The 12,722-nt window shown below is 35.1% G+C and overlaps 1 protein-coding gene across 1 annotated transcript in view; it reads right to left on the bottom strand.

Moving 5' to 3' along the window:
* Nucleotides 1-12,722, bottom strand: part of LRPPRC (leucine rich pentatricopeptide repeat containing) — a 93,763-nt gene that overhangs the window by 11,869 nt on the left and 69,172 nt on the right. Inside the window, exons 30-32 of the mRNA XM_068416903.1 lie at nt 8,267-8,390; nt 4,483-4,571; nt 893-1,097 (exon numbers count right to left, since the gene is read on the bottom strand). Of these exons, the coding sequence (XP_068273004.1) occupies nt 893-1,097; nt 4,483-4,571; nt 8,267-8,390 (418 nt within the window). The remainder of the gene's footprint in view (nt 1-892; nt 1,098-4,482; nt 4,572-8,266; nt 8,391-12,722) is intronic.

Raw genomic sequence — 12,722 nt, forward strand, 5'->3', positions numbered from 1 at the left:
GGCGATCTGTTATGTACTACACAGTTCTACAGCTTTTCTGCCAAGTTAGACACAGGAGCTCTGCCTGATGAAACTGGTTTGAAATAAAATAACAGAATATGTAGGATTCCTGAAGACTTGTTCCTGCAAAGCATATTTGAGGAGTTCATAGTATGCCCTTTCTCCCAGGAGTGCTTCCCCTATGCAGTTTTATACAAAGGATAAACTAGCACAGTACCAACGTATCAACTAAAACAAAAATGCTAGGCAGAACATGATACTGAATTAAACAGTTAAATCAAAGGATACTTAAAGTGTGGGGGTAATTATCATGATTGAAACTGTGGCCTAGAACAGCACAGCAGCCAATTTTTTATAATTCTGACAAAAAAAAATATAAAAGCACTCCACTGGCTTTCACATTTCGAGGGTAAACATAATATTTTGTCATTTCAACTGCTAGTACAGGTAGCAGATTTCAGTTTGAAAACAAGTAGTATATGCATAATCTGTGGGTGCTAAGTTCCAAGATTTTAAAAATTTGTATTGATGAAGTAATTCAATTTTACATTCAGATTTCATAGGGCTTTTGATCTAACACCAAGGAGAACACTTTACATGAAGTATAATGCGGTAGAACAAAGGTATCAAAGCTAAACTACACCACCAGAGAAGACCTTATGCTCTCCCAAATGCTTCATAGCTATCCCTATATTTCATTTAATGATTTTCAACCCCAAATGTGTTTGGGAAACGATACCAGAACAGAACTGAACAGCACACTGCTCAACTTGACCAGAATTTTAACATCTCGGACACTCTAAGAATAGAAATAGAATTAAATGGATAATGCATGTAACTTCCCACCACTCTGCATAAAAGAATTACACATACCAGTCCTAGAAATACTTACTTCTTAGTATGAGCCAATGCAATAGCATTAGCTATTAGTGAGGCAGATATACCAATTGCTTTTGTGATGTCTTCCAGCATGTTTTTAAGTGCTTGCAGGTTCTTTAGATCTCCTTTTTCCGCTAGACTCTGAGTGAGCGCAAAAACTGCTGGTCTACTAGGCAACAAGCCGCTGTCAAGCATTCCTTTTAAAACAGCCATGGCATCTAATGGTGGTAAAGGAAAAAGTGAAAAGGAAATCAGATTTTAGTTCAGAAGGCAACCATGCTGCTGGTATCATTAACCCCACCCTTTTAAAAACATGTACAGAAAATAATTCTCTTGCTGAACTTAAGCCTCAAAATTGCTATAGTGAATTATAACTTGTATATATACACACATAAATAAAAACTTCCAACAGTAATTCAGGTTAAAATGCTTTAATATTTCCTCAATAAAAAGTATTAAGATGCTTTTAACATTTAATTAATTTATTTTAGTATCCAGCTCAAGGCAAGCAGCTGTGTCATAAATGTCCTCCCTTGTGACCTTCAAGTCATGATCTTTTCAGCTTGTTTTTTCTCCAAACTATTATCAATTTTCATGACTAAAAGACAAAAATGTTACATACTTAAGAATAAATATATTTTTAAAATTTAATTAATTACTGAAACGGCTGAAGTCTAGTATTCTTATTTGTCTTTTTAAGTGCACACCAAAACTTTGTTTACCAACATTTAATTTTTAAATAAAAGCATGGAACACAAGTCTCCATACAAGAACAAAAATAAACTCAAAACTGGACAGTTACCTCAAGAACTCCTAAATTACCTATGTTAAAAACACACAAAATCAATCTCCTGTCCATCTGGCACAAATCCCTCAAACCCACCGCAGATGCAGTCACCCTTATTTCTCTAAACAGAATTCTTGTCAATTTATGTTATACATGAGCAAACACACATAGAAAAACATGCCCCTCTGGTAAAAATCTCTTATTCCTTACCAGCACAGGCAGGATTAATCACAGATAATAATTATAATACCAAGGGATAACAATTCTAACATAATATACACCCACTTGAACTCCACAGCATTAACATTCCAATTCAATATGCAGGTACTGCAGAAACCAAATATTACCTTTTACAAGGGAGGATGAAAAAACATCCTGTATGCCTAACCTTCCTTCACAGAAAATTTTCTTTGTGCATCCTTCCTCCTCCCCCCAATCCTTTCTTTTTAGGGAAAAAAAAGGAGAAATACATCAGTAGCAAGATTCTCAAAATTTAAAAAGCAAACTTAAAACACATGCTAAGTTCAAATTCTCTCCTGACCGTAAGTGTGGACCTCCCTTTAGCATGAAGCATGACCAGAACAAGGACAGAGAACAATTTGAAAGTTGCATGTGTGCAGCACTATTTCAAGAAATTATGTACTAGTAGCCTACTAAATAATGCTGCTGGTATCTTTTTTTTTGTTCTCATGCAAAAGCACTCATTACTACTAATCTGAATTCATAATTTAATCCCTTGATTTTTCAGTACTTAAAAGCAGGTAACTATGTGCTTGTTAAAAAACAACCATTTATCTTTTAAAAGGCTTTCCTATAAACTCTGCAAATTCCATACTGTGAAACTCAAGTTCTGACACTTAAAGTAACCTGGGTTTTACCAAGTTCTTGCTAGAAGATATTAGAGCTCTTACAAGTATATTTAGGGACCTACATAAAAACTTTTAACTACACCACATTACACAGTAAAGAATGATGGTGAACTACACAAGGAAGTGATAATGCAAGCAAGTTTTACGCAAGTGAAAGCCATCATAGGATGTAGGTCAAATGGACCATTACAAACATTACAAGAAGACTGTGCCCAAAATTTTTTTGCGTCATCTGTGAGCCTCAGAAAATGACCAATATGGTTGAAATATTTAGTAGCTTGCATTTTCAAGGCTTCACTTACAGAAAGAGAAGCAGTATCTTTCAAATCAAAATAGAAACAAAGATCAAGTCTGACTATTCAATTAAATTACCAAAGTAAAGTTTGTTCAATGCATAAGATAAAGGAAAATATAATTTTGCAAACCAATGTGATTCCACAGACTTCCTGAGAAACTTTGTATTGTGCAAAAAACTCCATTTTTAGAGTACAGCAAGGGAGAAGCTTGACATGGCAGACAATTTAGTAAGCTAGCTAAAAAGAAACCATGTAGTTAGTGCAAGAGACTGGCTGAATACAGAAACATCAGTGATGTCCTGAAGAAGGGAAGATTTTTGGTGCGTAATATTTAGGAAGGACTGTCAAGACTTCGTAGCACACTGGACAAGAAAAAGCAGAAAATTTATTAGAATAAAATCCGACAGGAATGTCAGGTGGAGGACTTGAAAGCTGCAAAAACTTAAGACTTGTCAAGAGCAAGAGAAGCAATTGCATTCACCACAAATACTACAGTTGATGACACCTGGCAACAATGTCAGACTGGTGACTGAATAGGGAAGGAATTTGAAAGAAGACAGGTTTATCAGCTGCAAGAAAGACTACAGGTGAGAAGATGCATCTAAATGCTCATCTTAAGAGTATTTTAATGCAGCTGATGTTACATGGGTATGGGCTACTACAGCTACGCATAATGGAATGAAATAAAATTAACTGGTGGCAGAATCAAAAATGGATTTTCTGGTATGCCTTCTGGTATGAAAGTAAAACCCAGTTCAGTGTAATACGTTTTCTTTGTACACAGCTGCTTTAACGCTTAAAGGTACTGATGAAAATACATATCAACACTGTACTTAGGCTTGCACAGGGATAAAAGACAGCACTGCATGTAAAACTATGTGCTTGCAGAGTTTTCCTCTCCCACAAGAGTTCTACAGAAAAACTAAGTAAGTAAAATGTAATGCTGTGGAGCTGAACTCTAGGCTGCAAAACAACCAACGCTGAGAACTAAAATAACACAACTGCAAACTTTATCCACCATCTTGTTGGGTACTCTTACATACCCTTCAGCCACCATTTTCTTTCCTATCTTCATTGTTACATTAAAAAGAAAACCAAACTGAGTATTTTCTTACTGTTGGTATTGAGAACTATTAAAAAGTATTTGATTAAGTTTTTAAATCAATATTATAATCATTTAGTGCACAATCATGCACATTTAACAGTCAATTTAACTCATCTGGTATCTCACACAACCAACACTATATGCAAGAAACAACTGCTGGGAATTGTTTCAGATGCTCTAAAGTATGTTAATTTCCAAAGCAAAATGACTTGTGCTGTGAATTTTAACGCACTTGAAAGCCTGTACTTTCTCTCGTTCTGGAGCACAAATTTTGCATGTCTGAAGAGCTGTGATTCATCTTAAGAAAACCCATCTTGTGTTAAATGGAATGGAAACTGGACTAAGTGGTCAAATGACAAGTACATTCATATTCAAGCTGTATTATAAATGCATGTACAGTAATTTACGTCTCTCAGCTACCACAAAAGGCTCTTGATAAGCAGGTAATTTGCTAAATGGACTCCTTTATCCAAGTATTCGAAGGGCGTTACAAGAAAAATCTGCAGAGGCATTAATGTGACGTAAAGGTCAAGCATTGTGACATACCTTTCAAATAATCCCGCCTAACTTGCGATATGATGAGGAGGCTGCTGGCAGCACTGTTCAGTGTGAAGCCCTTGATGTGGGTCTCAGCACTAAAAGAAGCAGACATTTAGAAAGGAATTACTGACATGCTTCTGATACGATAATAAATGGTTGAGCACCAAGGTGAAATTATAAAAACTACTGTTCGTATGTTAAAAATATTGCTGCAAAATATCGACCTGGAGACAGCTTTTGTGTTATCCTGTCAATGGTTATAGAAGGATAATTTTTTTTTGCATTCTGACAGATGACAAAGTTGGAAGTGAGCAACAAAAGAAACAAAGTACAAGATTTTTTTTAAACAATCGGTTCAGATTCTTGAATGCTGACATATTAGATGACTAAAATAACTGCATGCCCTGCATTGTTCTGTTGTATCCTAAGCTGGATACTTTTTCTTCTTTTTTCAATAGTCACCATAATTATAAAATGTAAAACTATTCTTTCAGCAATAAAAATGAAACATTTATTTTCAGCACTGTATATTTTAAACATAAACTAAAGCATATTATGAACTAACACCATATCATTTGGTTGATTAATTTTCAAATTTCTGTCATCTAGATGTATACAGGTTTTAAAGTGAACATACTACATTTGCTGCCTTAGCCATATTAAAATTGTATTTTGCTTATCAGTCTGTCTCCTGTAATACAAAACTTCACGTATCTATAGCAAAGAGAATCTTTACTTTAATAACACTGCTAAAGCTTTTCTAACACTCTGGAAATTAGTCAAGAAAGACTAACCAGCAATCACATTGATCTCATATTACAAAATGTTCCCGTTCCTAAATGACATATAGCCACATTTTTAATATATAAGGATAACTTTACAAATGTTCATTTCTAGATTACAAAATCTCTACACAGAAAAGGGGGGCATTGCCATTTACCATATCAGCAATCAAGATAAACCTCACTGATCATCTTGTGGCAAAAAACTGAGCAGCCTACCTACTTGAACTTAGATGCTGAGCGGATTGGGAGGTAAGCAGGGTCATTGCTAAATTATTCTCCCCAATCCCAAGAAAATCCTTCACATCGCACACAATATGACTATCCCCTCTCAGTCACTTTCAGCCTCCCAGGCTCACAAACGCAGTCCCTGGACTCGGGATTTTCTTGCTCTCCCAGCCAATCCTCTTAATCCCTGCCTAAGCACCCACTGCTCAGTTCCGCCTTTTTTTTTTTTTCCCTTTGTCCCATCTGTCAAAGCCCTTAAGTCAACAATTCATGCATGAGACTGTAAATTACATATAACAAAGGATTTACTTTCTCCAATCTTCCAATCTTTAGTGTGATTAAATAGATGTTAGCTACTATTACAGAACTAATCCATCATTCCAATACTCCTAAATTTCTATTTAAAACTTCTTGGACTAAATGCCGTAAATATTCCTCAAAACAGTGCTAGAATGCCAAAGCAACTAGACTGGAGTTGACCAGCAGATCCATAACCTTCTGAGTTGTTCGGGTTTTTTTTTTTTTTCCAAATGCAGAATAGGAGTGCAATTTCCTTCTACCACATCACTTTCTCATGGAAGTTTCTCAGTTCTGATAACAGGGGGGATGTTTTAAAATTATCTGACCTTTTTAAATAAAAAAATTACTTATTTTGTTGCCTATGCTAATACTCATACTAAGGTTCTCTAAATATTATTTAAATTTCAAATTTGGCTTCAAGCAGAATAAAAAGAAAAATATGTTAGCGTATATAAATGAAGGTAGATTTCCTGTATTTTATGAAAATATTAGGAGTTGCACAAGTTTCAGGCCACTGCACACATTTAGGCTTTGTAGGAGTAATCTCTTCGTAATATGAGGTTGGAAAAATTGTCAAGCATGCAGAGATGTGTGCGAAACATAGAGATTCGCTATTCCTCAACCATGTGTACACAACACAATCACTTTATTTCAGTGAATAATTTAAAACTTACAGACTTTTGAAAATGCTTAATGTAAGCATGATTTTGTTATTAGAAAAAAGATACACAGATAAACACCATGAACACTGCCAATATGAAGCATTTTCTGTCTTGATGCAACAGTGAGCTGTTACAGGCCTCTTAGAATGTCATTATTTGGCATTTCTATGCTACAAGATGCAGTATGAGAGTTCTGAAAAGCACAGGGGTTATTACGATGGTTGGCTTTGACTAGTGACCAGGAATAGAACCTCTTATTAAACCCTATTTTCTTTTTTCCTAAAAATCTGAAGGTTCAGAGGCTTAGTCCTTTAAAACACACATCCAACTCTTAGTCTTTAAATTTTTTTTGTTCATTTTTTTCCTGCATTTTGGATTTAAATTACTAAAACACTTATCTAAAGCAGGAATTCTGATTTATTGAAATACTAGGAACAAGCCACCACCTTCTTTCTGCTCTTCCAATCTGCAAATTACTGCTGATAACATGCAATACTTTGTGCATCTTCCCTACAAGTGTGTTTGAGCTGTGGAGCAGGGAGGCAGTCAAAGCATGTACAAATCTTCAGCAGAAAGTTTCAAACTTCGCTGAAGGATCTTTCAATACATCTTTTGATATGTGAATATTTTCTGCAAATGTTTCACAAACTACCTAAATTTTATCAACATTCTTTCTACTTCTAAAACATATCCTTTCCATCTTCTATTTACAAAGATTTATCAATTACATCCATTTCAGGGAGCTTAATTTGATAAACTGTTTTAGCTTTTCCTTGATATATCAAGCCATACATCCTTCAATCACAAACATTCCTTATGACAAAGCCCAGTTACTGAGACCTATTTGAAAAAGCATTATTTGTTCTTCTGAATGCAGAACTCAAATACTTTTTCATTGAAAGACACTTCTTCGATCTACACACTTTTAAAGAAATGTGAAAATATAAATATCATCTTACACTGTACTGTTCCTGGACATCAAAAACTAAGTTGACTCTAAAAATTATTAGATTTTTATAGTGCCCTATGCATGATGTAAGTTACCCAGAGGCACTTTCAAATTCACTGTATTCAGTCAGAGAACTCACTTGGTGACAACCACTATTCTTGGTTTAGCTGAAGAAACTGAAAAGACTTAAATTACTGAAATTTTTGTTCCTCTTACCTCCACATTGATGAGTAGTAACACTTTTACTCTGAAGCCTATAACCTGACCAGAACACACATTACAGGCAATAATTAAAAAGCAAGTGATGTATCATACAACTCACTAAAGGTTATTTCGATAGTGGTGACTCTAATAATGCACGACAGCAGGTTGGATTTATTTCAGAAGTGTAAGAGTTGGATCTAAGGTTTACGGTCATCTCGTAGCCACTGGCATCACAATCAAACGTACCATTTTGCATTTGGCAGGCAGCCAGCTGCCAGGGAGTGTGGGTAGGGTAGGGCAGCAGCAGGGTGGGCATTGAGGGGAAGGCTCACGGGCAGTTAAGTGAAGGAATCTTGTCTGTTTGGATATTGCTCTAAAGAGGAAGAGGCAGACTGCCAGAAGGGCAGACTTTCAGTTCTGATGCCAAGTACATTTGCTGATACCGTTAGTTGAAATGAGTTATTAGCAATACATACTGTCATTCTAGTACCTTTTTAATATATGGCATACCACTCTATGAAACACTGGTATATTTCTTACCGTAACTTCTAATTACCAGTCATGACCTGTTTTTCCATAAGGACTTACCTGAAAATAATCCAGAAGTTATTTATAAACAGCCCCCACTAAGCAAATAAAATCCCCCAAACACAGAAAAGCCTTACATGTGTTTCACTTCGATGGCTTCTTCAAGACAATTCTGTGTTAACAACGCTTTTATAAGGGTGTCGTAAGAACGATAATGAAATCCATTCTTCCCTTGCATTTCCAGGAAAATATTGAAGGCCTCTAAAAAAGGGAAAAAAGCCAAAATGAAATGTCATATTGCAATGATGTTGATCATAGAAAGAAGTCACCTATTCACTGAAAAGGTTCGACTTAAAGCTATATATCCTCTGGTTATATCTTTGAGGCCAAAACTGTTGGTCACAGCTTGTTCAAAACTGCTTATGTACAACAATCAACTGACATGTACCTCCACAGAACAAAAAGTTTGCTCCCGCTGTTTTTCCTATATGTGGCTGTTGTTTAAATACCAACACAGTTGGTTAGAAGGGGAAGACTCAGGATTTTTAAAGCAACACCTAATTCTGGGGTATACAGTTACAGTGTCTGGTGCATGATCACAACAGCATTTAACAAATAATATAGGAGGTGATTCCAATATGGGGAGATCAAATTATTTGGCTACGACAAGATTTATACAAAACATACAATTTACAAATATACAGATATTTAACAAGTAAACTACGCTGCATTTGTTTGACTGATTAACAGTTTTATTTCATGCATTCACAATAACTGTCAGAGTATGAAAAGATGTTACCAAAAAGGGGGAAAACTGATAAGCACACTTTTCAGTCATTTATTTTTCTGAAACAAGATTATGCAGCTGTAACATATGCTAGAAAGCTGTGTTAAGAAGCATAAATGATCTTTTACATCTAAACTGTGATTGCACGTTTCATTTAATGAAACTGAAAAAATAATCCCTTAGATAATCCAAATCATAGCCACAATAACCTTTAGAACTTTTCAAAAATACATGGACTATCACTACAAATTTCACAGCCAAGTGTTTTTTTCTTATACTTTGAAAGTAAAGATGAAGACAAGTCATTTGAATCTTACAGTCCCAAGAAGTGTCACACTGATAGCACTTACTACAGTGTGCTGCAGAATTTTAAGCTGGCATTCCCCAAACCAAAACTGTTGGTGTGCTTTTTGGTCTGAATCTTAAACTTCTTCAACCAAAGAGTACACATAAAAACCTCCTGAAATGTAGGCACAAAAATGACTATGAATAAAATTTATTATTTACAAACTCTTACACTGAGTTAATAATTAGAATTAACATTGCCATCCATAATCTAGTTTGGATACTTGGAGCTACATTAAATATAAACATGAACAGAGATAAAGGATAAGAATATCATAGTAAAAATTAAATCCACTTCTGTGTATGTGAGTTTCATAAATACGAGAGAGACAGACACACACAAGAGAGATGGAGAGAGACTATGACTGATGTCTGACATTACAATAGTGATTGAATTGTCAACTAAAATACCAATATAAAACAACAACAGGACAACACGGGAAAGGTCTTGAAATCCTCCATCATTTCTACTTATAGGTCTGAGGTTAAAGCTTGGCCTGTTGCAATGTCCTGAACTCTCTTGCCTGCTCAGATGCTGAACACCAGCATTCATAGTGTTCACACTTAAATTCAGTGGGAAAGACATTTTTTCTTCCACTTTTCTGAAATCTGAGGTACCAGTAGACTAGCAATCACATTCAACAATAACAAAAACCCTTTCACTGGTGTAATCTAGTGCAAGTGTAACTAATTATTTCCTTAACCAAAACATAGCTGACTGGTGATAGGTTTGTTCTTTCTGCTTGCAGAAGCCTGTTTCAATTCTATTTTTTAAAGCCAAAAACTCCTTATGTTTGGAGACTCTTACAAAAGCTCTGCTGTCTTCAGACTGAACTAGGATTTCACCCTGTGTTTGAATATTGCTTTCTATTGTTTGGGTACAGAAATGGACCTTGCCACAGAGTGGACACGATGCCAAGCATATGTTACCATCAATTATTACAGTCCACTAAATATAAGATCTATTTCTACAAGAAAATACATTTAAATCTTTTTTGTAATCACTAGTTCAATATAGAACTAAAAATCTATCAGTTTTGTTTTCCTGTTCTAGGATGTTTTGTTGTGTATGTTGGTCCCAACCTCAGAATGATTATCCTATTCAGATTATTTTCTTAAGTTTACTTTGCATCAGTGAAAGTAGCACATTTGTAGTATACCCAGATGAGAACTGAGATATGTGCCTGATCAGGTGTTATCAGCTTATTACTTTTTCAGATGGTATCTAAAATTACTAAAGCATATTAGCATTCAAAAGAGAAAGTTCTTGGTTTCAAAATCGGATTGCGTTATACTAGCTATTTCAAGAAGAAAGATTTGTTAGAAAAGTGACAACTTGCCAAGAAAGTCTCAGTTCTCAAGACAGTCAAATTTGTTTCAGCAACTACAACTGTTTGGGATATGTGTAACATGATCCCCTAGAGTCAAGTTCTCACACTGAGGAATCAAGATAAAAATGAAAATATGACTGCATAAATCAAGCACTTCAGAGAAGAGATTTTCAAAACACCTCCATGTGAGAGCTGATAAGTTCATGAAATTAGTTACATAACTAGATTAAGTTATTCTTTTTCCTATCAGAAAGCTGATATTGATAAAAAGTTATATTCTGCCCTATTACATTCACATCAAAATTACATTATACTGTTATATAAAAGCGACAACTTTGTCTTAAAAAAAAATTACAAAAACGAAGGAAACTGTTTCCCAACAAGAGAGGAATTGTTTCCCAACATTTGTCTTTTTTTCCCTTAATTCCCAATAGCTCTAGACCAGCACGTCTCAAATACTACACCTTTAAAAACAGAATATGCAGGAATAATTTACTGATAAATTCAATATCAAATGTCATCATAGACTGTTAGCAGTTATGTTTTATATTTTCATTTTAAACTAGTCTCCCTGCAAGGTCCAAGGCGTATTTAGTTTCCTCCACTTGATCATTTATGATATCAAAGGCACTTGACACTTTTCTAGGAATAATGGTATAAAATGCATTCCATTAATTTTGCCTGGTTTTCAGTGAAAAATATTTCTGCATTTCTCATATTTTCTTTTGATTCCCAAAATTTACCAGCACGAAGAATTTCCTGAAAGCATGTCTGCCATAATACACAATTCTTAAATTCATATACATAACATGAGATTGCACTCCCTATATACAGACTATCCAGACTCCACTTCAGACTTCTAATCAGTGCTCCTGTGACTAAGTAACTCTATAGGGTATTTTAACTAACAACAGAAGTTAACTGTGTGAAGGACTGATAGATTCTTCTTTTAAAAACTCAAAACTTAAAAATCTGTGTGTCCAACCTGTAAAATATGCTGATAACACTCAGAGAAGAAAATAACTAGGTATCTTGTATTTATAAATCTTCCTCACTCAGCAAAATTAATTTTTTTAAACCTATTTAATTCTGTTTTCTAATCTGCTTTCAAGTGAGATACCTAGTTATTTGTCACATTATAGACGAAGAAAATAAGGATTTCCAGAATCTTCAAATGCACTGCGCCTTGGCAAATGCTAGAAACGGACTGACTTCCTCCCCTCTTTGAAAGGCCCCATAATGCTAGTTCTGACTCTGTGACCCTGCTTTGGGATGAGATGGATAGGAATTGATTTCCATTTATTTAAACACAGACTAAGCCAAAGGAACTGCACTGAAGTACACTCCTCCTTTGTATATACAAAGGCAAATACCCATGCATAAGTTAATACTGTTTTTTATCTGAGGCAGGGAAGTCTTCACAGAAGGGCTATTCATTTTTCGTAGCAGAACTGATGGCACCCACAGGCATAGGGGTTTGGAAAGTGAGCTGTGGGGACACAGATTTTGATCTTTTGTTTATAGTCTGTGTAATTATTTGGGGGAGGAACAACAGGAGGAAAAGTTTGCAAATTCTACAGACAAACATGGACAACTTTAGTCTTTGCTGTAAAGAAGCTAAAGACACTATGCAACACATTGAATAGAAATAAGTAGCCTTGCAACGTCAACAAATAGAAAATAGACCAACAGATAAAAGCCAGATAGGAAGACAGCAATGATAATCTCCATAACATAGTTCCATCTCATTTAATCTCATCTAATTAATTTCTGTGCCAAATCTATAGCTTAAATAAGGTACCTGAAGTATACTTCGGAACCATATCTGACTTTATTATTAAGACTTCAACGGCAGGGGCAAATACAAAAATCTCTGAACAACTTCTTTTAATAGGTAATTGCCTTCCCATAAACATGTCCCAGCTATTTCATTTGATATTAATCTTTCTTCTCACTACACTTCTCATGTCTCACACCATAAAACTCGTGACCAAACAGCTAGATCTTCTAGGAACCATAAAAACGGTATTTTTAGCAGCAATCCTGTATATAAACACTAGAAACTAAATTTAATGGATACATTTGAAAGTCTAGAACATGACATTAACCAAACACTACAAAGTGAACTAC

This window comes from Nyctibius grandis, chromosome 1, assembly GCF_013368605.1.
Source record: "Nyctibius grandis isolate bNycGra1 chromosome 1, bNycGra1.pri, whole genome shotgun sequence".
Lineage (NCBI taxonomy): Eukaryota > Metazoa > Chordata > Aves > Nyctibiiformes > Nyctibiidae > Nyctibius > Nyctibius grandis.